The sequence below is a fragment of the Artemia franciscana genome, chromosome 7, assembly GCF_032884065.1.
Source record: "Artemia franciscana chromosome 7, ASM3288406v1, whole genome shotgun sequence".
Classification (NCBI taxonomy): Eukaryota; Metazoa; Arthropoda; class Branchiopoda; order Anostraca; family Artemiidae; genus Artemia; species Artemia franciscana.
In genome coordinates, this window is record NC_088869.1 from 12,832,964 (window position 1) to 12,857,167 (window position 24,204).

General features: G+C 36.0%; 1 protein-coding gene across 3 annotated transcripts in view; it reads left to right on the forward strand.

The window, feature by feature from the left end:
* Nucleotides 1–24,204, forward strand: part of LOC136028859 (uncharacterized) — a 113,447-nt gene that overhangs the window by 736 nt on the left and 88,507 nt on the right. The window contains exon 1 of one of the 3 annotated variants that reach the window (XM_065706798.1): nt 11,418–11,713. The exons of 1 other annotated variant lie outside the window; for it this stretch is intronic. In XM_065706798.1, coding sequence (XP_065562870.1) covers nt 11,615–11,713 — 99 coding nt within the window. In that variant the 5' untranslated portion in view covers nt 11,418–11,614. Of the gene's footprint in view, nt 1–11,417; nt 11,714–24,204 lie in introns of those variants that run through there. One more of the 3 variants, XM_065706796.1, reaches the window with a different exon arrangement.

The window sequence follows — 24,204 nt, forward strand, 5'->3', positions numbered from 1 at the left end:
CTAGACAAAATCGGTCCCACAGTTTGGAACCAGTGTGGTTTACCGATGCCGCAATCGTAGCTGTTGACCAGCTTTTGTGAATGAATCCCAACAGCCTTTTCAGTAATAGTAATTTAAAGATTCAGTGGTTTAATTTGATGTCCTCTTCCTCGAAGGTTAAAGACGTTGGAGATAATAAAAAAAAAAAAAATGCATGAAAATGCAAAAAATGCACTATGCATGAGTCTAGTTCTTATTTTCTGTCAGTTTAGGTTGGTATGTGACCTCTTCTGCTCGTAGGTATGCTCATACAAAGTATTTAAATATCCTCTTGCTTCCCCCTCACATATATCGAATCAATCTTGGATTCTGAAAAGGCATACTTAGGACATTCATTGTTTCTTTTGTCTTCTGCTGATATACCACAGCATCTTTTGGCAGATACTCTGATGATTATAATTGAAGTATCTTTTATTATGCCTAACTTCCTCATAGAACTCAAATTAATCTATACCCTCCCCCATTCAAAAGAAAATTAACTAGGGCATTAGCTGTTACCTCTCTTTAAGTTTAGCTGAGACTGAACAACCTCTTTCGGTTGTAGATTTGACCCAATTTCAGGGACCTACAGAAGTAGGATTGCATTCGAACTCTTAAAAGTTACATCATGGATAGCGTCTCCTACTTTTCCACAATTTCGTGAAATCCGACAACTGGATCTGTTATGTGTCCATCCGCATCTTCTCACGCCTATTACCCAGAGATGTAGGCTAAATTCTGACTCTCCAGGAATCAAAACAATGACATCGGATCCTCTTTACCTTTTAGTTTTTTTTTATCTTGCAACCCACTCCGATGAAACGATAATGACTAGGAAGGGGGAACCACTCCTGTCATAATAGATTGGATCAGGTACAGACTCCAGAAAGTAACTCAAGGGCAATGAGCGCTCTTACTTTTCACCACGGTGGGAATCTCACAGCCCGTTAGGGTAGATGTTCTGATGAAAGATTTAGGCACCCTCTTCTTTTTTCCGAGGTCAGATTTTGTCCAGCCACTGAAAGCACAAGTACGATACTAACTGTTACTTCCCACCTAGTTGGAATAGGCATCCGTGTCACTTTCTGATAGACATGCTGATGAGAAGACTTTGAAGTTTGAATGCACCTGCTCCTCCTCCAAAGACGCCAGAACGAGCGAGGACTCCAAAAAGTGTAGTTATGACTCTTGCCCTTGCTCATCACTTAGATTGGGTGATATCTTGTGCCACGATCTGAAAGAAGTCTTACTGACAGAATGTTAAGGTCTTGTATCTTCCTCCCAACTGAGGATGAGCCAGTCTCTGTCTTCGCAATGGTGGCAAAGGCATATCAACTGCTATTTTTGATTATTTTGTTCCAATCCGACAAATACTTCTGGCTTTTGCTCTTACTATATGCATTTAGGGACCCCTATCCCAACCCCCATCTAGGTTGTGTCAGGTTTGAATTCCCGAAAGGCAGAACTAGCATTATCCTTGTTAATTCTCACCAAGTTTGACTGACTAATTTGGTGAATACCATTGCCGTAAAAATTTGTTGACACCTCCTCTACAGAAGTCAAATGAGCTTGCTTTTGACTAAGTCTAGTTGAGATCTTTAATCCTGTTGTTCTACATATCTCAATGAAGGAAGTCCATTAGTACCTCCCCTTTCTTGGCCCCAGACAGGTCAGCTCAGAAAAAACATAATTACCACATTAGTTTTTACTTCCCACTGAGGCTCCTTCAGATATGACAACCCCTTTGGGTAAATATTCTGATTGAAAGAACGTAATGACCCCCCTCCATCACAATTTATGAGATAAGGCATAAATTCCTAGAAGCCAGATATTGGACACTTATTTCTGATCAATATCGGTTAGGGTTAAGCAACCTGCTCTTGTAGATGTCGCGAATGCTAGCATTTAAGTATCGTATAGAGTAAAGGATCGATGAGGACCCCCAAATTTTCTAATTAGGACACTACTTCTGTCCTGGTTCGTCTGAGATCGAGCAATTTTTTTCTGATAGATGTTTTAGTGAAAGAAATTTGAGGGCCCATTTCCTCTCTCCCCTAAAAAGGTCAGGTAGGATCTGGATCCCCCAAACGCGTAAATAATAAATAAGTTGTAAATATAATGAATAATAATAAATAAAATAATAAATTATTCCATACAATGCTTTATTGATACGGAAGAGGTTCTAATTAACTAAGTGGTTTTCCTTTCCCCTGACTTGGGTCATGTTGAAACTCATGCAGCCCGAGTCCTTATTCTTACTTCCCACCAAGTTTGGCTGAATATGACCAATGTGTCATCTATTAGATTTTGCGAAGACTCAAACTTAGGAACCTATGTTTCCCCACAAAAATGACAACATTTAAGGACATTCAAAAGACTAGGGAACTTGCTGGGACACTGGTAGCTCATTTTTTTTATGTTCTAACGGCAAGAATTTAGGGACCCTCCTGTGACGTCAGTATACGAAATGGACCTCTTAATAGTATATTTAAGACATTTACTCGTATTTTTCGCTATGTTTACTTGAAATTCGACAGTCTCTTTTGCTAGCAGCCTCGATAGAAAACCCCGCCCCGTTTCCACTTCTTTATCTTTCGTAGAAGAAAAGTCTGCTTCTGAACAGAAAAAAAAAAGCATAACTGGGACACTAGCTCTTGCTTCGCACCAAGTTTTGTCGGGATTCGACCATCCTATTTGGTATTTGTTCTGACGACCAGATTTTAGGAGCTGCTCACGTCCCAGCGGAGGTCAAACTGTATCTAGACAGCCCAAAGGTCAACTTGAACACATGATTTTACTTTTTATCAAGTTTGTTAGGATACATCAACCTTTTGTGTAAGATCTGCAAATTTCAAGGCCCTGGCCGCTTTCCCTCTTTCTCTCACATATGAACCGAATCGCAGCTTGGATTTTCTCAGTATTTTCATGGGAATAAGACATATATGGATAAGAAAATCCGGAAAGACTGATCAACACATATAAAAAAAAAATTAGTTTGGTACTTCCGAGTTAATTTTTCCAGAATTATTTCCTAGAAATCTCGAAGAGATACAGGATTGTTTATCCCTAGTTTCGAAAAGATATTGAAATGCTATACACAGGTCCAATGCCTAATGATCGTTTGGAAGTTTTGGATTTAAGATATATTTTCTCGCTTCTTGTCTATATCCTATTTAAATGGCTATAAAAAAATTTCTATTCTCTCGTGAGAATTTTGTAATTATCAGGGGAACTATTCTTCTTCGTTTCACGATACTAATTATTGAAAAAAAAAATGATTTTTTTCAAATGTTTATGAGAATTATCCACCTCTTCCCATCTAGTTATTAGCAGCAAACCACTAATCACAAAAAAAAAATCAAATCAATTTAGTTCAGGAAATTTATTCCAGCCGACCATAAAAAATAACCCGAAAACCAAAAAAAAAGAGAACAACAAACAAAGAGAAATAACTAAGATAGCAAAAACTAGACTAGCCGGAATCATGAGACTCGCTCAGCTTTTCCAATAATGGCGATGAAAGGCATAAAAGAGGGGCACTATCTACCTTAATTGTCCCCCAAGATGGATGGATAGATGGTAGACTAATTATAAACAATGGGAAATGACATAATTTTTATACATTCCTGAAAAAGGCTTATGCCAGCTATGCCAGCCTGCCTTTCACTCAGACTTTCTACTGTCTTGGCTTTTTCTTGAATTAGCCATGTGTTGACGGCAAGCTCATCATCTGATAACAGTAGACGGTCAAGCAATGAAAAGCGCGTGAATGGGGATAGCTAGTTAAGTGTTGGCAAAAGAATATCAATACATTGCTCAGTAGCACTAATGTATCGAGGCAGTTTATGTTGAAGACAGTGGACTATCAGTATGCGCCACTTTATTTTCGCGTAAACTTTGAATAGTGTCACAAAAAACAAAAAACAACCCGAAAGTTATTGTGCCGGAAGAACGAAAATAAAGTTATCGACCTCAGTTGAGCAATTATAATACTAGCAGAACTGTTCGTTTCGTCTTCTAAGGCCCACTTACCTCAGAGTATGGTGAATGTGATCCTTGTCAATTTAAATAATTGTTAAAGAGAGACCCTAGGTAACGAAACTCCTTCAGAAGTTGCAGGTTATTTTTGCTTAGTTTTATGTCAGGATATTTCAAGGCTAACAGTGCAGGTGCTGCATGGTTTCCTAGAGTAATTAAATAAAAAAAACAAGTTGTCTTAACTGCAAGTAAAGTGGCTTTAAAACTTAAAACGAACAGAAATTATTCCGTATATGAAAGAACGACCCCTGAATCACAAAGGCCGTAGAATAAATAGCTGAAATTACTAAAAAAATAGCGTAAAGAGCAAGGTATTGTGGAGGAGTCGAACCCCCTTATATACGGAATATATTATATTCGTTTTAAGTTTTAATGCTGCTAGTTACTTCCAATTGAAAAAAAAATATTTATTTTCTCATTGTTTTTTTTTTAAATAATGCTAGAAAATCCTGCGCCCCCTTTATGGAAATTCTCTTCCTTCATGAAAAATTCCTCCATGAAAAGATCCTCCCATATAGCCCCCTCCCCTCAACCCCACCCCCAAACCAAAAAAATCCCACTGAAAACGTCTGTATGCTTCCCAATAACCATTACTGTATGTAAACATTAGTCAAAGTTTGTAACTTGCAGCCCCTCCCCTGGGAACTGTGGGGGATTGAGTAATCGCCAAAGACATAGTTATTAGGTTTTCCACTAAGCTGAACAGAATGGCTATCTCAAAATTTTGATCCAGTGACCTTGGGGGAAAGTGTACGTGGGAGGGGGCTTAGGTGCCCCCCCATTTTTTATCATTTAAAAAGGGCGCTAGAACTATTAATTTCCGTTAGAACGAGCCCTCTCGCGACATTCTAGGAGCACAGCCCCCTCCCCTCAACCCCACCCCCAAACCAAAAAAATCCCACTGAAAACGTCTGTATGCTTCCCAATAACCATTACTGTATGTAAACATTAGTCAAATTTTGTAACTTGCAGCCCCTCCCCTGGGAATTGTGGGGGATTGAGTCATCCCCAAAGACATAGTTATTAGGTTTTCCACTAAGCTGAACAGAATGGCTATCTCAAAATTTTGATCCAGTGACCTTGGGGGAAAGTGTACGTGGGAGGGGGCTTAGGTGCCCCCCCATTTTTTATCATTTAAAAAGGGCGCTAGAACTATTAATTTCCGTTAGAACGAGCCCTCTCGCGACATTCTAGGAGCACTGGGTAGATACGATCATCCCTGGAAAAAAAAAACCAACAAACAAACAAATAAACACGCATCCGTGATCTGTCTTCTGGCAAAAATACAAAATTACACATTTTCAAACAGTTCGTGGTAACGAACTGTAGTAAGGAGCAACCCGGCTCAATAGTAACCGAAACTCTAAAAAATGGTTAGAGACAGTGCTAAAGGGAATAAAAAAAGATGTGGCCTCAGATGCTGATAGGGTGGTAAACCAACTCTTAAGATATGACGGTTATGAAGTTAAACGTAAATTACTGAAGATTGTGAATATAATCTTTGAAAAAGAAGGGGTTTGTGCGACTTTTGGAAAAAATCAATCAAACCCCCATTTTAATTGGGCAGAATAGAGTGAGCATGGTAATTATAGAGGTATTAGATTTTTCCCCTAGGCTGCAAATTTCTTAATATGATGATACTTTTAGACTTAGAGATGCTTTAGATAAAGTTCTAAGAGAAAAAGAGATCAAAATTTCAGATCAAATTAATTTATTTAACATAAAAAACTCAAACAAATTTACAGCAGTCATAAAATTTTTATCTGAAGGCTTAAGCAGAAAAAAACGAAATTGGCGCGTTGACCAATGGTTCGCGTAGAGCAGCTATCGTTCTCTGCGTTTAGCCAGGAGTGAAATGCGTGTTTGGGGGCAAATCATCCTACACCTCCCGTGTTTTCCCCCAGATTTCTCCGGTACTAATTTGGAGGTGGGTCAACTTTGGCTGAGATTACAGAGTCACACTACTCACCCCCTTTCCAAACCAAATAATCAGCGGCAGTAGGAGTCGACCCCCTGCCCTTTTGGACACAGGAGTCAGCATTGCAAGTCAAGTGCGCTAACCATTCGGCTATTACTGCTTAGCAGTTGAACAAACATATTTTTAGAACGAAATATGTAACATCTCTCACTTAATGATATTTTAGACAAAATTTTGCCTCTAAAAAGTGTTGCTTTTTTCCCTCTCTTTGCATGCTGGCTCACTAAACTTTTTGTCATCGGTATGATATAGTTGGAGAAAGTTAAGCTACCATCTTGTGCAAAAAGATTGGCTCTTAAAGAAGTTCGCTATACTAAAATGCATCAATTTTGTAGAACTTTCAATATTTACTGGATTAAATTTTCTGGTATAAGTTGTTGCATGAGCGCAATAGCTTCCTGAAAAGAAAAGCAAATGACCATAAAATCTAAAATAAGATAAAAATGATAATAAAATATTGTGAAGCTTATTTCCTGACAGCTGTGTACTTTAAGGGAGGGGAGTCCATGAAGCTCCAATGACTCTCTCCTCAGAATATGAAGAGCTTTTTCAAATTACGTACTTTTTATTTCAACTTTTCCCTCAACATTTTCTCAGAAGTTGATTTCAAAATCCTCAGCCTTGGTAGCACTCGCTACGGAAGCAGCGGTTTTAGTGGTAGTAGTAGTGGTAGCAGTAGTAGTAGTGGTAGAAGTTGTAGTAGTAGTACTAGTATCAGTTGTAGTATTAGACCTAGTATTAGCGTGCAAATATTGTCTGTTTGGTCAATTGATCATCTCCCTTATCATTTCTTTAAAATTCTAAATTAATATACTCAGTTATTCCTGAGTTACGTACTTTGACAATCCGCATGCAAATAAGATATTTTGATCAGTTGAACACTCCCCTCAACATTCTCTGAAAGTCACTTAAATTCTCTTTGTCTTTTTGGAAACTCAAAGCCAGACATACCCAATAGCATAAACTATATTTCTCAATAGTATATACTATATGTCTACAATGGGCGAATTGTGTAATTTACAGCCCTTGTCCTGAGGGTATTGGGACGGGGGTGGTGGTTGACATTTCCAAAGACAAAGTTATTGGAGCCTTCAACTATGCTGAACAAAATGGCTCTCTCAAAATTTTGATTGGATGTCTTTGGGGAACTGATGGGCGTGGGGGTGATCGGGTTGCCCTCAAATCACTTTTGACTCTTAAAAAGGGCACTAGAACTTTCAATTTCCAGTCCAATGAGCTCCTGCTGAAGTTTTTACGGCAAAAACTTCTATACGACATGCCTTGGTGAAAAAATGCATCGTACCCATATCACTCTTTACATAGGCAGCACTATTGCGCTGCCTATGATTTATACCGTACAGTTTCTCGGAAAATGGGAAGTTCGATAAGATTGTCTTAAAAAAAAGAAACTTCAATCTGTTTTTTTTTTTTGGAAAAATGGCTCTAAAGCTACGAATATTCAGGTTTGGAGGCTGATAATGCAGAAAACTTTTGCGCCATTTTCGGGTGAATTTTTTTCTGTTTTTGAATGGTACGCAAATTTGTCAAATTTAGTGATGAAGCATACCCTATCTTTCCCTCCCCTACATGGTATTCCTTAAGGAAAGAAAGATCATTTTCACTGGGAATTTCAGGAATAATCTTAGGAAAAAGGGAAGAATATTTGAAGATGTAGAAGGAATAGCATCGAGTAAAAATCAAGTTTGTTATAGGAAAAACGACGTTTATGGACACCGTTTATGTTTATTTAATTTGAGAGGCCACAGTCCCCTATATGTTAATGAGTTATTCTAACAAGTTTTCAGTTGTAATGTCGTCTTTATTTGAATGCTGATAATTGCTTTTTTATACGGGTTGGTAGTCTATATATATATATATATATATATATATATATATATATATATATATATATATATATATATATATATATATATATATATATATATATATATATATATATATATATATATATATCAAACAGTTCGTGGTAACGAACTGTAGTAAGGAGCGACCCGGCTCAATAGTAACCAAAACTCTAAAAAATTGAATTTTGAATATCAATAGCTACATCAAAAGAATCGCATTTTAATGCTGATTTTAAATATATAAGTTTCATTAAGTTTAGTCTTACCCATTAAAAGTTACAAGCCTGAGAAAATTTGCCTTATTTCGGAAAATAGGGGGAAACACCTCCTAAAAGTCGTAGGATCTTAACGAAAATGACACCATCAGATTCAGCGTATCAGAGAACCCTACTGTAGAGGTTTCAAGCTCCTATCTACAAAAATGTGGAATTTTGTATTTTTTGCCAGAAGACACGGGTGCGTGTTTATTTGTTTGTTTTGTTTTTTTTTCTTTTCCCCAGGGGTCATCGTATCGACCAAGTGGTCCTAGAATGTCGCAAGAGGGCTCATTCTAACGGAAATGAAAAGTTCTAGTGCCCTTTTTAAGTGACCAAAAAATTGGAGGGCATCTAGGCCCCCTCCCACGCTCATTTTTTTCCCAAAGTCAACGGATCAAAATTCTGAGATAATCCTTTTGTTCAGCATAGTCGAAAACCATAATAACTATGTCTTTGGGGATGACTTACTCCCCCACAATCCCTGGGGGAGGGGCTGCAACATATAGTAATGGTTATTGGGAAGTGTACAGACGTTTTCAGGGGGATTTTATTTTGTTCGGGGGTGGGGGTGAGGAGATGGGGCTATGTTGGAGGATCTTTCCTTGGAGGAATCTGTCATGGGGGAAGAAAAAATTAATGAAAAGGGTGCAGGATTCTCTAGCATTACTATAAGAAAACAATGAAAAATAAACATGAAAACGTTTTTTAAAATGAAAGGAAGAAGTAGCATTGAAACTTAAAACGAACAGAGATTATTACGCATATGAGGGGTTCTAAAAATACTTTAGCATAAAGAGCGAGGTATTTAGGAGGAGATAAATACCTTGCTCTTTATGCTAAAGTATTTTTAGTAATTTCAACTATTTATTCTACGGCCTTTCTGATTCAGGAATCATTCTTAAAGAATTGGGACAAAACTTACGATTTAGTGTAAAGAGCGAGGTATTAACGAGGGTACAAACCCCCTCGTATAAATAATAAAAATATAAGGTCATGAAAGTTTGTTACGTAAGTTAATTCTTAAGTTACGTATATTTTTTACTAATAAAAACGTTCGTTAAAAATTAAAAGTTCTAGTTGCCTTTTTAGGTAACCAAAAAATTGGAGGGCAACTAGGCCTCCTTCTCCACCCCTTATTTCTCAAAATCGTCTGATCAAAACTAAGAGAAAGCCATTTAGCCAAAAAAATAATTAATATACAAATTTCATTTTAATAATCTATGTGCGGAGAGCCAAAACCAAACATGCATTAATTCAAAAACGTTCAGAAATTAAATAAAAAAAAACTAATTTTTTTAGCTGAAAGTAAGGAGCGACATTAAAACTTAAAACGAACAGAAATTATTCCGTATATGAAATGGGTTGTCCCCTCTGCAATCCCTCGCTCTTTACGCTAAAGTTTGACTCTTTGCCACAATTCTACTTTTTAAAACAATTAAAAGCTTTAGCGTAAAGAGCGACGGATTGCATAGGGGACAACCCATTTCATATATGGAATAATTTCTGTTCGTTTTAAGTTTTAATGTCGCTCCTTACTTTCAGCTAAAAAAATTAGTTTTTTTTATTTAATATATATATATATATATATATATATATATATATATATATATATATATATATATATATATATATATATATATATATATATATATATATATATATATATATATATATATATATATATATATATATATATATATATATATATATATATATAGTTTTTAGATGGTTGCAATCCACATAAATATATTATTTCTCTTTCAGTTTGGGGATTGTGTGGTTTTTTTTTTTTCATTTATTGTTCTGTAAAATGTTGTATTATCTTATGTTCAAGCACCGTAAATGATGCTGTTCCTATTGTATCAATTGACTAATTCTGTGAAACCACTAGCTGTTTCGGAGCCATGGATCCACATGGTCAACTCATAATTCCCGTTGTTGCTTCTGATAATAATTGTCTAGTATTACTGTCAAAGGGGGAAAGAGCCTCATGCTTACAGAGAGCCTCAAAGACTTACATTAGTTTACAAATGAATGAGATGAACATCTCATGAATATGATTCATCATTTTGCTGATGATTTATAAACACCTCATGAAATGTTGGAGGGTCCTATTTAATTTAATCAGATTCTACTCTTCAAGCTGATCGACCCTAGTCTTGTTCTCTCTATAGATTGCCTTCTTCTAGTATTTTATATTTGAGTAGAGATCATTTACCTCATAGGACTTCATGTATCTTCGTATCACCCTTTGTCTCTACCAGCTTGATTGTATTTGCTTAAATAGGAGATATCAAGTATCGAAAGCCAATTCATAGTAGCTCTATTTTACGGTTGTTCATTTTCACTAAACTCGAATGATTGAGTAGGTTTATCTTCCTTCTACTGGGATACCAAACAATTCATTTAGCTACTTTTGAGCTTTGAAACTCACAAGGAGCTAACTATTATCTCACAAAAGCACAAAAACAAAATACACAAATCCTAAGCACAAAATATTGTAAAGAGTCGAAGTTTGTCCGCCTTTTTCGGGAGTTTTTCATTGTCTTTAAAAGAACAGAGAATATATAAGATCAAGGCTACGCACTGGTAAGGTTGTGGGGCTAGCTCCCTTCTCTAGTAGTTTAAAACAACAAAAAGGACAAATCTTGTGGCATTTAGTAAAAACATGGCAGCCTTTCTAGGAAACAAACAACTTTTCTGTTATCAAACCTCAGCTCCTCCCCTAGATAAATTTTTTAGCTTCAACCTGGATTCTTGCTGTACGTACTCTTGCCTAAGATAGGATATAATAGGCAGCCTCCCTATTAGGTTGATATGCCATCAGAGCCATCTATTGGGCCAATGTTTAACAGTTCATTCACTCTAGTGATTGCACAAGTTGAGAAACTAGAAATATGCCAGGTTCTTTTATTATCGGTTGTTTAATGAAATGAGACCGAAAAAACTTTTTTGGGGAGAAATACTTTTTTGGAAGGCTCCAGCAGAGGAAACGTCTTCGCATGTCCCATATGTTAATTATAAGTTTGTGTATCTTTTTTTTATTCTTTTGCATTGGGGATTGTATTTGGGACCTTCGGAATTCTGGATACAGTGCTACCGTCTTTGAATGGAGTTACTCTTGGTATCTATGTTGTTACAGTTCAAACTATCTTGCTCCCTGCTTTAAGAATAATATAATCTAATCTTCAAGATGGTACTCACCAGTATAAAGTGTGACTTGGGGATACTACTAATAAGGAAAAGTCTCTCTATTTTCTGCAAAAGAAAGGAACCACCTGAGCTCCTTAGTTCTCCTGCGCTCTCTTGAAAAAAAGATCTCCAGTCACTCTACGAGATCAGTCATTATCCGTCTTTAAATAGAAATAAATGGAACTCGCCGAGAGAATAACACCGACTGTGTCAGGATAATTTTTTAGGTTTTTGTTAATGCAGAATTATTATTGGAGCTTATTGGAATGCTTAAGATCCGAGAATCGAAACCTAAGGATTGCATCAGTGACTATGAACCAAGCTTAATCATTGACGATAAGATCAATGTTGCCAAAAGTCAAAGGGTAAGATCTGTTAAAATAGTACAAATTTATAGAATGGAGATATGTTTTTTTTTCATTCAACAGTAGTTCATATACAAATATGATTGCGCTTGCCAGAGTCTTGTTCCAACTAGCATTCCGTTTTCATTTCCCTTTGAATGTTGCTGTTGATTTGTTTTAAAACAAATTCTTTTGGAATGGTTCCAAAAAGCAATTTTTGTCAAATGTTCTCTGAGTATTTTCAAATGTTATTTTCAAATATTCTCAGTGTTTTTTTTTTTTTTTTTCAAAGATTCTCTGAGACAATCTGTCGTGAAATTGGGCATATTCGTCTACCCTTTCCTGATGGATCTGTGTTCTCATTTTGAATTTTCTTTTTTTTTCTTTTTTTTGAACTTCCAGCATGTAATTTTTCTTTTTCTTTTTTTTTGTCACGAGAAGTCGAGCATAATAATGGCAAAAAAAAGTGATGGAAAAAAAGCGAATGGATGGGACTGAAGCTATACCACTCAGTACGTGTGCGTGAATCGTAGCTCAAAAAGATGTGGAGAATTCACACTTTTTAGTTCACTATAGTTAACTTGCACATTATAATGAAGGTGATGCCGCATTGCAAAATGTACATGCATAGGCACAAAAAAAAAGTCTAGTCAGCGCAATACCTAGGCCCTCTGGGGCTTGAAATAAACATTAATCCCCCTATCATATGTTTGGAAGACGATAGACCAATAGATGACTGAATGCCCTGACTTAGATCTGCATACTATTGTTTGCACATTTAGGTACGACCGGGAGGGAACATGGGGAAATCCATGGGGAATCTAAACTAGGGGAAATTCAAAATAAAACTAATTCAAATGGCCCTTCCTTCAGAAATTTTTCAAGAATCCACCACCCGGAAAGTATTTTCTGGGGTATTAAACCTCCTCTACTTCTAACAATTTTTCCAGTAACGCAAAACCAGGGAAAACAGGCATGACAGCTGTTTCTTTGCAATGAAGGGAAGTATTCTAGGCCACAGGGTGTGTACTGAGCGGTATATCTAGTACCTGCCAGGCCAATTTTGATCGAAAGCCGGGCTAGAAGCTAGCTTATTTCGGCAAACAAGAAATTTTAATATGTCTATAACCAGGGATTCTGATCGCCTATTATGTAAGTTTAATACTGTAATGTTGATGTCATAGTGCCTCCGTGTGTATAGGGTATCTGTTGGATCTTTACTTTCTAAAACAGACATACTAAGTCAATAGATGTTAATCGTGTGCACGGAAGAAATCGTGGTGTAAATATCCATCAATATATTCTTTTCACCTTCCCTGTTCCCGGATTAAGAACGAAAATTATAAAGACATAAGAACTGGACATTTATTTTTGCCGGAAAGTGTCCATGTCTGCTCTGTCTTTTGTACAGGGAGATGCTATCCTGTCATCTGTTTTTTAGGTTCGTTTATAGAGGGTATCTGATCTAGCAATTACCTGTTACGACTATAGTTGTCTATGGGTAGAGGGTTTGTTTCAAATCTGATCTGTGGATACTTGAATTATGTAGGCCTATCTTAGTTTTTACAAGGTTTTTGAAGACGCAAAACTTCAGCTAGAGGGGGGGGGCAAACTGAGGTTTGGTGGGCAGTGCTCCCATTGCCCTAAACAAAATTACACCCATGAACCTAAACTGAAAATTAAATGTAAATAAACTCTTGTTTATAGGCAAAACATGTAAAAATTTTAAATATCCTCCCTTATCATACTAGTGGCATCCCTCGAACCTAGTAAAGAACAACCTCTAGCCCATACAAACCGAAAAATTAAAACACATTTTGAAAAAAAAAACTGTCAAGGGAGGAAGAATTACCGTTTGAAGCTGAACAAGGAATGATAACTATTATTTTGATTAACATTACAACGAAAATTAATTTGTGGTAAAACTTGTAAAAATAGTCTGAAGCAACCCAAAAATGGCGTCAAATCCAAATGTAAATTCCATTGGAATCTTCACAGCCCAAAATCCCACGTGGAAGACTTAAAGTCATCCATCTTGAGCAACAAGGAAAATTACTTTTTGGATAATATGCTTGATATTTTTCTTGTTTTGTTCTTTTTTCTAATTCAATATTTTTAACGGGATACTGAAATATGGTATTCGAATACTGATTCGGTACCTTTAGGTATTGAAATTACTAAGCTGCTAACCAACGTTTAGATCCAAAAACCACCCATCTGGGTATCGATGGTTTGGTCTTCGTTAGAACCCGCTGAGTGGAAAAAATCTCAAACATATAAATTTACAAACAGCGGGATTAAGATGCTCTGTTGTTGTGTAAACTGTATATCCTTGATCACGGACCGTGTTGCCTTTAACTTAGCTCTGATGTCATTTGTAACCATAATCTACAATCTGAACAGCCTCCGCATTATGGGAAATTTTGACCTGTCATGAATTGTGATCCGTATTTCTGTTTGTTCTTTATTTTACTTGCTTAGCATTCTTTTAGCGAAGAAACATGAAAAAGGTCAAGTATGCTTCAATAGCTCCATTACTGAAAGTTTTATTAGTAGTTTTCCACCAGAGAGAGCATTAAACCTGCCATCATCTCTTTTAAAACTGTTGTTACTGTGAACTAGTTTTATTGTTAACAATTAAATTTTGTAGCTTAACGCTTAAACTCTTATCATAAAGTGTAAAAGGGTAAAACCAAAATACATGAGCCAGAAACTACCAGTTTATCAAATAAAGATATCTTTTCTAGAATTGCTTAGTTTTCATAATAAACTGTGCTGCAGGTAGTAAAAGGTACGTTTTAAGAATCTATTTAACTCTCTTTCAAACGATCTTATTTATTTTTGATCGGCCTTCCTAGATTCACAGACAGGTGGCAAAAAGGTCATATGAAGAATAATACTTAAATTTCAAATAAATATGACTTTTTTTGGCAAAAGTAGTCTTTTGAACTCTTTTTCTGCCCTGGAGAAATCTTTGAGCTTGTCCCTTTCCCTCGGAAACGCCTCTGGAGATCTTTGAGCTTGTCCCTTTCCCTCGGAAACGCCTCTGGAGATCCTCTTTATGATCAAACAGCTCGGGATTTCGAACTGGGAGTAAAGAGCAACTTCGCTTAAATGTGGAAGAAACTCTAAAAAAAGAATTTTGACTACAACTGATACATAAGAAATGTTGTCGTTTTATTTTGATTCCAAATATATAGAGCTCATTAAGCTTAATGCTACTTATTAAAAGCAACAAAGCTACAAAAATTTGCCTAATTTTAGAAAAAGGAGTAAAACCCCGAAATTTCAACTAATCTTAATGAAAATCACACCACAAGATTTAGCATATCAATAACACTGCTGTAGAGGGTTTAAGCTCCAATTTGGAAACCTGGATTTTTTTCTTTTTTTTTATGCCACAAGAGAGATCACGAATTCGTTATATTCGTATATATATATATATATATATATATATATATATATATATATATATATATATATATATATATATATATATATATATATATATATATATATATATATATATATATATATATATATATATATATATATATATATATATATATATATATATATATATATATATATATATATATATATATATATATATATATATATATATATATATATATATATATATATATATATATATATATATATATATATATATATATATATATATATATATATATATATATATATATATATATATCAAGTTGTGATTGCATTGAACGAGTGAGCCTAGAAGGTCGAGAGAGCGCTCGTTTGATTTGAAATTAAGAGTTCGAAATAACTAATTCAAATCTTTAATCGGATGCATTTGGGGGAAAAAATCTCAAGAGGGGTTTGCTATAATTGTCTATATAATTTCTGTTCGTCTCGGGCTCTGTTTATTCTTTAATATTAAAAGATCTTTTGTGCGTGTTAAGATTGGTTTGTGTATTCAATTTAAATTTTACTCGTTTGAAGATTTGTTTGTTCATTTACCTGTTGTATTTTTGTTGTATTTTAGAATGTCTCGCGACATTCTAGGACCACTCTGTTGATACGATCACCCCTGGGAAAAACACAACAAAAAAAAACAACAAATAGACACGCATCCGTGATCTGTCTTCTGGCAAAAAATGTCAAATTCCACATTTTTATAGATAGGCGCTTGAAACTTCTACAATATGGTTCTCTGATACGCTGAATCTGATGGTGTGATTTTTGTTAAGATTTTATGACAATTAGGGAGTGTTTCCCCCTATTGTCTAAAATTAAGCAAATTTTCTCAGGCTCATAACTTTCGATGGATATAACCGATCTTGATGAAACTTATATATTTAATATCAGCATTAAATTGCAATTCTTTTGATGTAACTATTGGTATCAAAATTCCTTTTTTAGAGTTTCGATTACTATTGAGCTGGGTCACTCTTTACTACAGTTCGTTACCACGAACTGTTTGATATGGCCTTTACTTCTCTTTGAAAAAGCACTTTTTTGGAATTAATTAAAATTCATTTGCATCAATTTTTTTATTGCCAAAGCGTCAAGTTTTTCAAAAGTATTTTTTTTTTCAACATTTATTTCATCGAAGTATCACAACTAGTATCAAAGCAACAAAATTAAACTAACAAAGTATCAAATCATAGAATGCATCAAAGCAAACAAAGTCTGAAAGTAAAATAAAGCATCAGAGCAACTATAAGCAATTTGCAAACTTACAGCCCCTGCTCCATAAATCAAAGCTGCCCCGTAAATCCGTCGGTCCAAGTATCAAAGTAAATAAAGAACCAAAATAACAATAAGCAATTAGCATAACTAACGGCCCTTTCCAGGGAGGCGAGCGCCCTCTGAAGTTAATACGACCACCCCTTCCGCCAATACCGTATATGTTAACAATAGGTAACATGCATAAGTTGCGACTCTTGCCTCGAGGGCTGTTAGGGATTTTTCAACCCTTAATTAATAATAGTTATTTGAGTTTTAGACTATTTTGAAGAAAATAACTATTTCAAATCTTTAGTCGGATGCATTTGGGGAAAAAAGCTTAAGAGGCCGTGGGGTTGGCTGGTTTCCTGTGATGACATTCCTATCAACTTTGACTCTTTAAAAGAGAAATGGGACTTTCAATTTCCAATTATATGTGCCTCCTCCAAAGCTTATGCACCATCTCTCCATATGCCCCAGGGGAACAACTTACAGCCCTTGATTCTGGGATTTTCGGGGCTATGGCAATTCTGGGGCCATTTTATGCGATAAAATTAAAATTTTGAATAAAATGGCTGTCCAAAATTCCATCAAAGTCTCTTAGAGACACGAGTGTGTGAGGGCAGGGGCTAGATGCCCTCCAATAACCTTTGTCTCTTAAAATGGAACTAGAACTTTCAATTTCTGATCAAATAAGCCCCCTCCGAGCGTATACGACTACCTCTTCCATTAAAACCTTATGCTCCCCCCGGGGCATAACTTACAACACTTTTCCCGAGCTCTGAGGATTGTGTCAACCCTGGACTTTTTGTTTTGTAATTTTTGGCCCATTTTGAACAAACTGACTCATCAAAAATTCGATCGAATGTATTTGGGGAAAAGAGGGTGGGAGAGGGTTTGACTAGTTGCCCTCTGATCACGTTTTACTCCTAAAAAGGGTACTAGAACTTTCCATTTATAATCATTTTAGTTCTCTCTTAAGTTTATACGACCACCTCTTCCCTAATAACCTTATATACCCTGGGGCATAACTTAAAACCTTTCTACCCGGGCTCTGAGGGGTTGTGCTGAACCTGAAGTTTTCTTATGATATATTTGGGGTATTTTGAACAATATTGCTATCTCAAATTTTGATCGGACACATTTTGGGACAAGAGGGTGTAGGGCGAGGAGGGGTCTAGACGCCTTTCAATCACTTTTGACTCTTTAAAATCAAAGTGAGATTTTTAATTTCCAATCAGATAAGCCTCCTCTAAAGATTGTAAAACCATCCCTTCGATTGAAGTTACACATATCCCAGGGGCATATTTTACAACACTGGCCCCCAGGCTCTCCGTGGCTTCGGCTGCAGGTTTTTTTGTTATCTGATGTTCAAACTATTTTTAGAAAAATGAATATCCCAAAATTTTTATCGGATGCAGTATAGGAAAAAGCGCGAGGGGAAGAGAAAGTAGTTGCCCTCCGATTACTTTTGGCTCTTAAAAAGGACACTAAAACTCTTAAAAAGTACCAATTTCAATTTGAATGAGCCCCCTTCGAAGGATTTATGACTACACCTTCCATATGAAGTGCATCTGGGAAAAAGTTTGGAAAACATTGAAGTCTTCTGGCCTTTACTACAGGCAACGCTACAGCGTTGCGGCCGACAAATAACCATTTTTATGCTCACCTGCACAAAGATGAAACAAGGGGATGGGCATTCCCAAGGACCAATGTTTTCCCAACAAATCTTCCCCTTAAAACCATAAACCTAATCACCTTGAAAATAAAATTCTAGATATTCAAGCGGATCTTGAAAAACATGTAACGGGCCATCTATTCAGAGGTCATTATGGTTTTTGAAGTCAGAGGTCATTATGGTTTTTGAAATCAGAGGTCATTATGGTTTTTGAAGTCAGAGGTCATTATGGTTTTTGAAATCAGAGGTCATTATGGTTTTTGAAGCATTGTTATTCAAAATTAATCTTTAGCACATGGACGGAAATCAGTTGGGATAGGAGCTCCCCTTGTATGTATCTGATACCGTATAGGCTATGAGAAACGAACAGAAACTAAATAGTTTTTTTTTATGAGAGTAAAGAACAACATTTACCCTCTCTCCCAAACCTCTCACTCTTCACGTTTTAAGTTAAACTTCTTTCCACAAACGCTTCAAGAAATGATTAGAGAAAATTTTTTTTTATTTATTTGCATTTGCTCTATACAATAAAACTTTTAGGTTAAGATTTTGAACAGTATTTTTAAAATGAAACACCTGAAGTCTTCAGATTGCTATATCTGCTGTACCCTATGGCATTCAGTTATTTATTGGCTAAGCTTTATTGTAAAGCACGGGGAATTGAAGAACTTATCTATTCTGGAAAACAGCTTTCTTCTAGAATTCAACCAGAACGACCGAAATTTCTTGATTTCTTGCTTCTCCATATGGTTAACCAATTGGTAAAAATATATGCTTCCTCGTGGGTTGATCCGCCAACTAAAACGACTTTTATGCCCGCTTGAATTAGAGATATTTAATTAAGACTTTGATTTAAACCCCCCTTTATGATTAAGGTAATGATCATAGACGACTTTCTTACAATAGTACTGATGTAATGCATAAAACGAAATTGTAAAGGCCTAGCTACATCGACAAATCAAAAAATTAATACAATAAAAAGGAAGCTTTCAGTTATTTATTGGTTAAGCTTTATCGTAAAGAACGTGGGATCGAGGAACTTTTCTATTCTGGAAAAAGCTTTCTTCTAGAATTCAACCAGTACGACCGAAATTTCTTTATTTTTGCTTCTCCATATGGTTGGCAAATCGGAAAAAATACGTGCTTCATCGTGGGTTGATCCACGAACTAAAGGTTTGTACACTGTCTTGATTACTGAATTTTAACGTACAATAGTACTTCTCGCTTACCAAATGTAGAGAAGCCTAGCTTTCCTATCTAACTTTGGTTGAGTTAGACCACACTTAATGTCCTAAAGCACTTTAATGTCTGACTACATATGTAACATCTCAGCTTTTTAAGATGAACACCCTACTCCTCACCCATACAAGAGCTACAACCGGTCATGCAATGGGTGGTATTTTTGAAATATCTACAAGGATATAACACACTTCTTACCAATAATCCTTTCTTTCAGCTTTACCATTCACCCCCGCTCCCTGGAAATTTGTCAAACCTCATCCCCTAACAAAATTGTATAGGGGCAACAATCTTACCTTATGCTCCGTTAATTTCTAAAGGTAAATTGTTGTGCAATGGGATATTACAAGCCTAAAAAAATACTAATATTAAAAATTGAATCAGTCACGTCAATATTTAGGCTCAGAAACAATCCAAAAGAAGACTTTGTTAGATTGGCACGCGCGCCCACATAAAAGATTCAGTACTGTTGTCTTAAAGAGTTTCTAAAAAAAATTAATTAATTAATAACAAGAGTTCTATTTTGTTTTATCTTGCATCTTAAGCCTAAATAATTTATTTTAAACACTTACCCATACCTACTAGAATATAAATTTTTAGTACCGATCCAGTGGAAATTGAAGCTCTGGCAAAATAATCAAATGCAAATTGTAAAAGGTAGAAACTTTATGCAAGAAAAAATTTAGCATACTTCAGGGCGCTGTCCTGCCGTTGCACCAATTTGGCGGAAAGGATCTTTTATCCAGTGTTTCCACTTCTACCAATTTATCGGTAGATCTACCGATTTTCGGACCTTTCTACCGAATAAATTTCAAGCCTACCGATATACCGATTTTCTACCGACTTTTGGCGATTTTTTGCCATTTTTTTCTTTTTCATTGAACATAATAGGTGTGACTGCGAACAGTGCCATTTAGCGAAATCCCGGAGCCAATCACAACCACTTCAGTCATAGTGCAAAACGAGTGAATTCATTGAACGCTTTCCAGGACTTCTTAGAAATTGACAATCACAAGATATTGTCCCCTGGACAAACTAGATGGTTATTGGTACATAGCTGTGTCAAAAGGATTCTTGAGCAATGGGATGCTCTGACATTATATTTTACTGAGGCTGTGTTTGATGATCCTACCCATGGAAACGATTTAGCACTTGGTGGCTTGAAAAACCCCTTTATGAGAATAATGATGATGTTCATGGACTATATTTTGGGCATGTTGGCTGAATTCAATGCTCTTTTCCAATCACAGTCTCTCCCTTTTCCATACATTTAAATTAGAAACAAAAAGACTTGTTACAACTCTCTCCAAGAACTTTCTTGAGGTAGGATATGTAAATGCTTTGGAAAATCCACTTGATGTAAATGATGACAATTATTATGTAGCTACCCAAAAAATTTATCTTGGACTGAATGCCCAAATCGCTATTTCAGAGTTTGTAGACCCCGACCTAAGGTTGACCATAATAAAGAGATGAAGCTTTACCTTACAGCAAGAGAATTTTACAAGGAAGCAGTTGCACAGGAAAAAACCAGGTTCGTATTTGATGATGATTTGTATGAGATGTCCTGTTTTGTAGAGCCTTCAAATTCTGCTAAGCTCAAACTTTCTAGTCTTGTACCACTTCCAGTTAAGTATTTCCCTCCTATATGTCCTAGAGCTGCCATTGACTCGGAATGGCGTGAACAAAGCTCTGTTGATGTTCCGAAGGATCTGTATCAGTCACCAGTAGAATATTGGAGATTCGTTTTGTCCATTGTTACCCCAAGTGGTCGACCAAGGTTTGTAAATCTAAGGCAGGTTATTTACTTTTTCTTTTCATTGCCTTTCTCGAATGTTGTTGCAGAATGTCTTTTCAGCACTTTAAAAGAGGTGAAGACTGATAAACAAAATAAATTGTCAACACTGACCTTGTCTGCCATCTTGCGTACTAAATGCGGGACGATGAGGATTAATGTGCGTTCTTCGTCGCTGATAGTTGATCATGAACTAGAGAAACGGCTAAAGGAAGTACGAGCATCTGCGACCGTTGAAGATTGTGTATGAGTGATCAAAGTTAGTCTATAATAGCAAAAGTTTCTGTTTTGTGTTGCTTAGGTATTTGAAACATCCACTGTTCCAAAGTATGCTTTATTGATTTATTATGATGAAAAGTACCTAATTAAGTAGATTAGAATTCAATCAACCTATGTATTGATACGATCCTAGGCTAAGGCTTCAGAATGTTAGTGATGTATGTGATGTATACCTGATTAAGTAGAATAGGATTCCATTAATAATAACTAAGGATATTGAAAGATTTGAAAGTGTATTTTTTTAAGCCCCGTTCTCATGCGTGTCTAGCTAAGCATCTGTGTTTACAAGCGTGTGAGGCAATATATTCGTGTCTAAACATATCTTGTTCCAACGTAGGCATAAACACCAAATGCCAATTTAATTAATACATGAAAATTGTTCTTTCCTTATGTGAGAATTCGGATTCACAGGCACTGCAGATCTGCAGCAACTACTGCAAATGCCGCGTTTGCAACATTTTAGAATCGCCGCTAGCTCAAGAGTATACCATATTAGTATACTAGCGATTTACAAGAACCATTCCAAACGCTGCATTTGCAACGACTGCAACATTTCGTAACCGTCGCTATTGCAACGAGATCAAACAACGCCCCATTACTCTTTTGCCGTTTTAAAGAAAACATTGCTTTAAATCGTCGTATAATCAATCGTAAGTCGATAGACCGTTTTAGAGTGGTCCAATTCCGAATTGATCTGGGACTTCAGCAGAAAATTGAGCATTTTTGCGAATTTAACATGCACTTAGAGGGTTTGGGCATGTCTAGAAATTCCACACCGATTTTTCTACCGATAGCGTGACACCATCTACCGATTTTCTACCGGTTTTTAGGTAGATTTACCGATTTTCGAGGTAAATGAGGTAAAGACCTTTAGCCTTTCCAGCGCAAGATTCGCTTTTCTCACCAGCTCCTCCACAGATGAGGAAAACACAGTTAAAACGGTATTATCAGCAAACGAGGTAAGGCACACATCTTTCAGGTAGAAACGCATGACATTAACATAGATAAGGTAAAGAAGTGGACCCAACACTGAACCTTGTGGTACTCCACACATCACTGGAAATGCTGCTGAGTTCACATCACTCAAGACCACTTTGGGAGAGCTTCCTGTGAGATAGCTTTCAAGCCATTTCAGGTACTTTCCACGGACACCTAACGACCCCATTCGACTTATTAGCGTTTGAAAATCAACTGTATCGAACGCTTTGCAAATATCAATAAATACAGACAATGGTGTTTCCCCCTGTCTATGCCACTATTCGATGATTCCACAAGATGTTGCAGAGCATTAGTCGTCGAGTGACCGTTGCGAAATCCGAATTGGGTCTCACTCAGTAAACTATTAGCCTGTAGGAAGCCATATAGACGATTATGAACTACTTTTTCTAGTAGATTAGATAACAATGGAAGAATAGAAATCGGTCTCCAATTCTCAATTTCCTTTTTAGGGCCACCTTTATGAAGTGGTATCACTTTCGCAGCTTTTAGCTGATCAGGAAAACAGCCCTTTTCAAGTGTCAGATTAATGATGAAGAGCAGGGGCGGTAGTATATAATGCATTATTGCTTTAAACGCTCGAAGAGATAAACCATCTACTCCAGAAGAATTTAATTTAAGAGATTTAACTATTTTAAGTCGTTCATCACGTGTACACTGATCAAACACTAATTCGAAATTCTCACCTCTGTTATCTTTTATGATGTGTTCTTGAACCTGTTGACATCTATTTTATACACTATTTCGCACTACACAACCAATATTAGAGAAAAAACTACCAAACTTATTTACAATTCCACACTTATCTTCACGGGTGAATCCCTCAAGTTGTACTTCAACCCCCCGCAGTATCAGCATTCCCACCACTCACTTCTTTAATTAATTTCGAGGGTTCTTTCATATTTCCTTTACTATTTTAAAACTTTATATCATCCCCTCCCCAGCCTACGTTCTCGTATATAAATTTAGCCAAAATTCAACATATACATTCACCTTTCCTATTTATTTTATTTGAAACTATATTACCTCAGGATTATTTAATTTATACAAAGTGTTTGAAAGTACAGAAACATTTTAGAAGCTGCATTTGAAAGTCGTGCTATTACTGTCAGTTTAGGCTTCTGCTTACAGTACATTTAAAATTAATTAAAACAACGTTTTCAGCTATGAACTTCAGCGATGAGAGAATGAGCAATCTCCTTGGTAGATAGGAGACTTTCCTTGATTAATAAGAATAAGCTTTGGTCTCAACATCAAGGGAATAAGTCAAAATGGGTCTTTTTGGTATCTAAAGAATAAAGTTTTCTTCATGTTCAACTAATAATTTAAAAATGGAATAAAATGGGACTTATGTGTATATTATAAAATATTGGACTACCAAACAAAAATTATTTCTCAGCGGTATATTTAAGAAAAAAGATGGGCAGGTAGATTCTTTAGCAGTTTACTTTTGAATTTTGTTGGGTGCAAAACTTTTGGTTTGGCAGAAATATATGGTAATATATTTATAGAAACACAAAAAACTCAAAACGAGCAAAAATTAGCAAGAGTAGGTCTGATACCCCCATACCTTCTCAAGACCAGAACACAATTTGCGCTTTAATGAAAACAAAAAACAAACAAAAAAGCGAATGACCGTGGACTGTCAGTTTAATAGACATATACTGATATTTATTACTTAAAGTTTTGATAATTTTTATTTATGAAAGTAAGAAAAGTGAAAACATTTCAAACTTGTTTTGTTTTCAGTAAAGTGCAAATTGTGTCCTGGTCTTGAGAAGGTGTGGGGTTATTAGCCTTACTCATGTTGGTTTTCGGTCGTTTTAA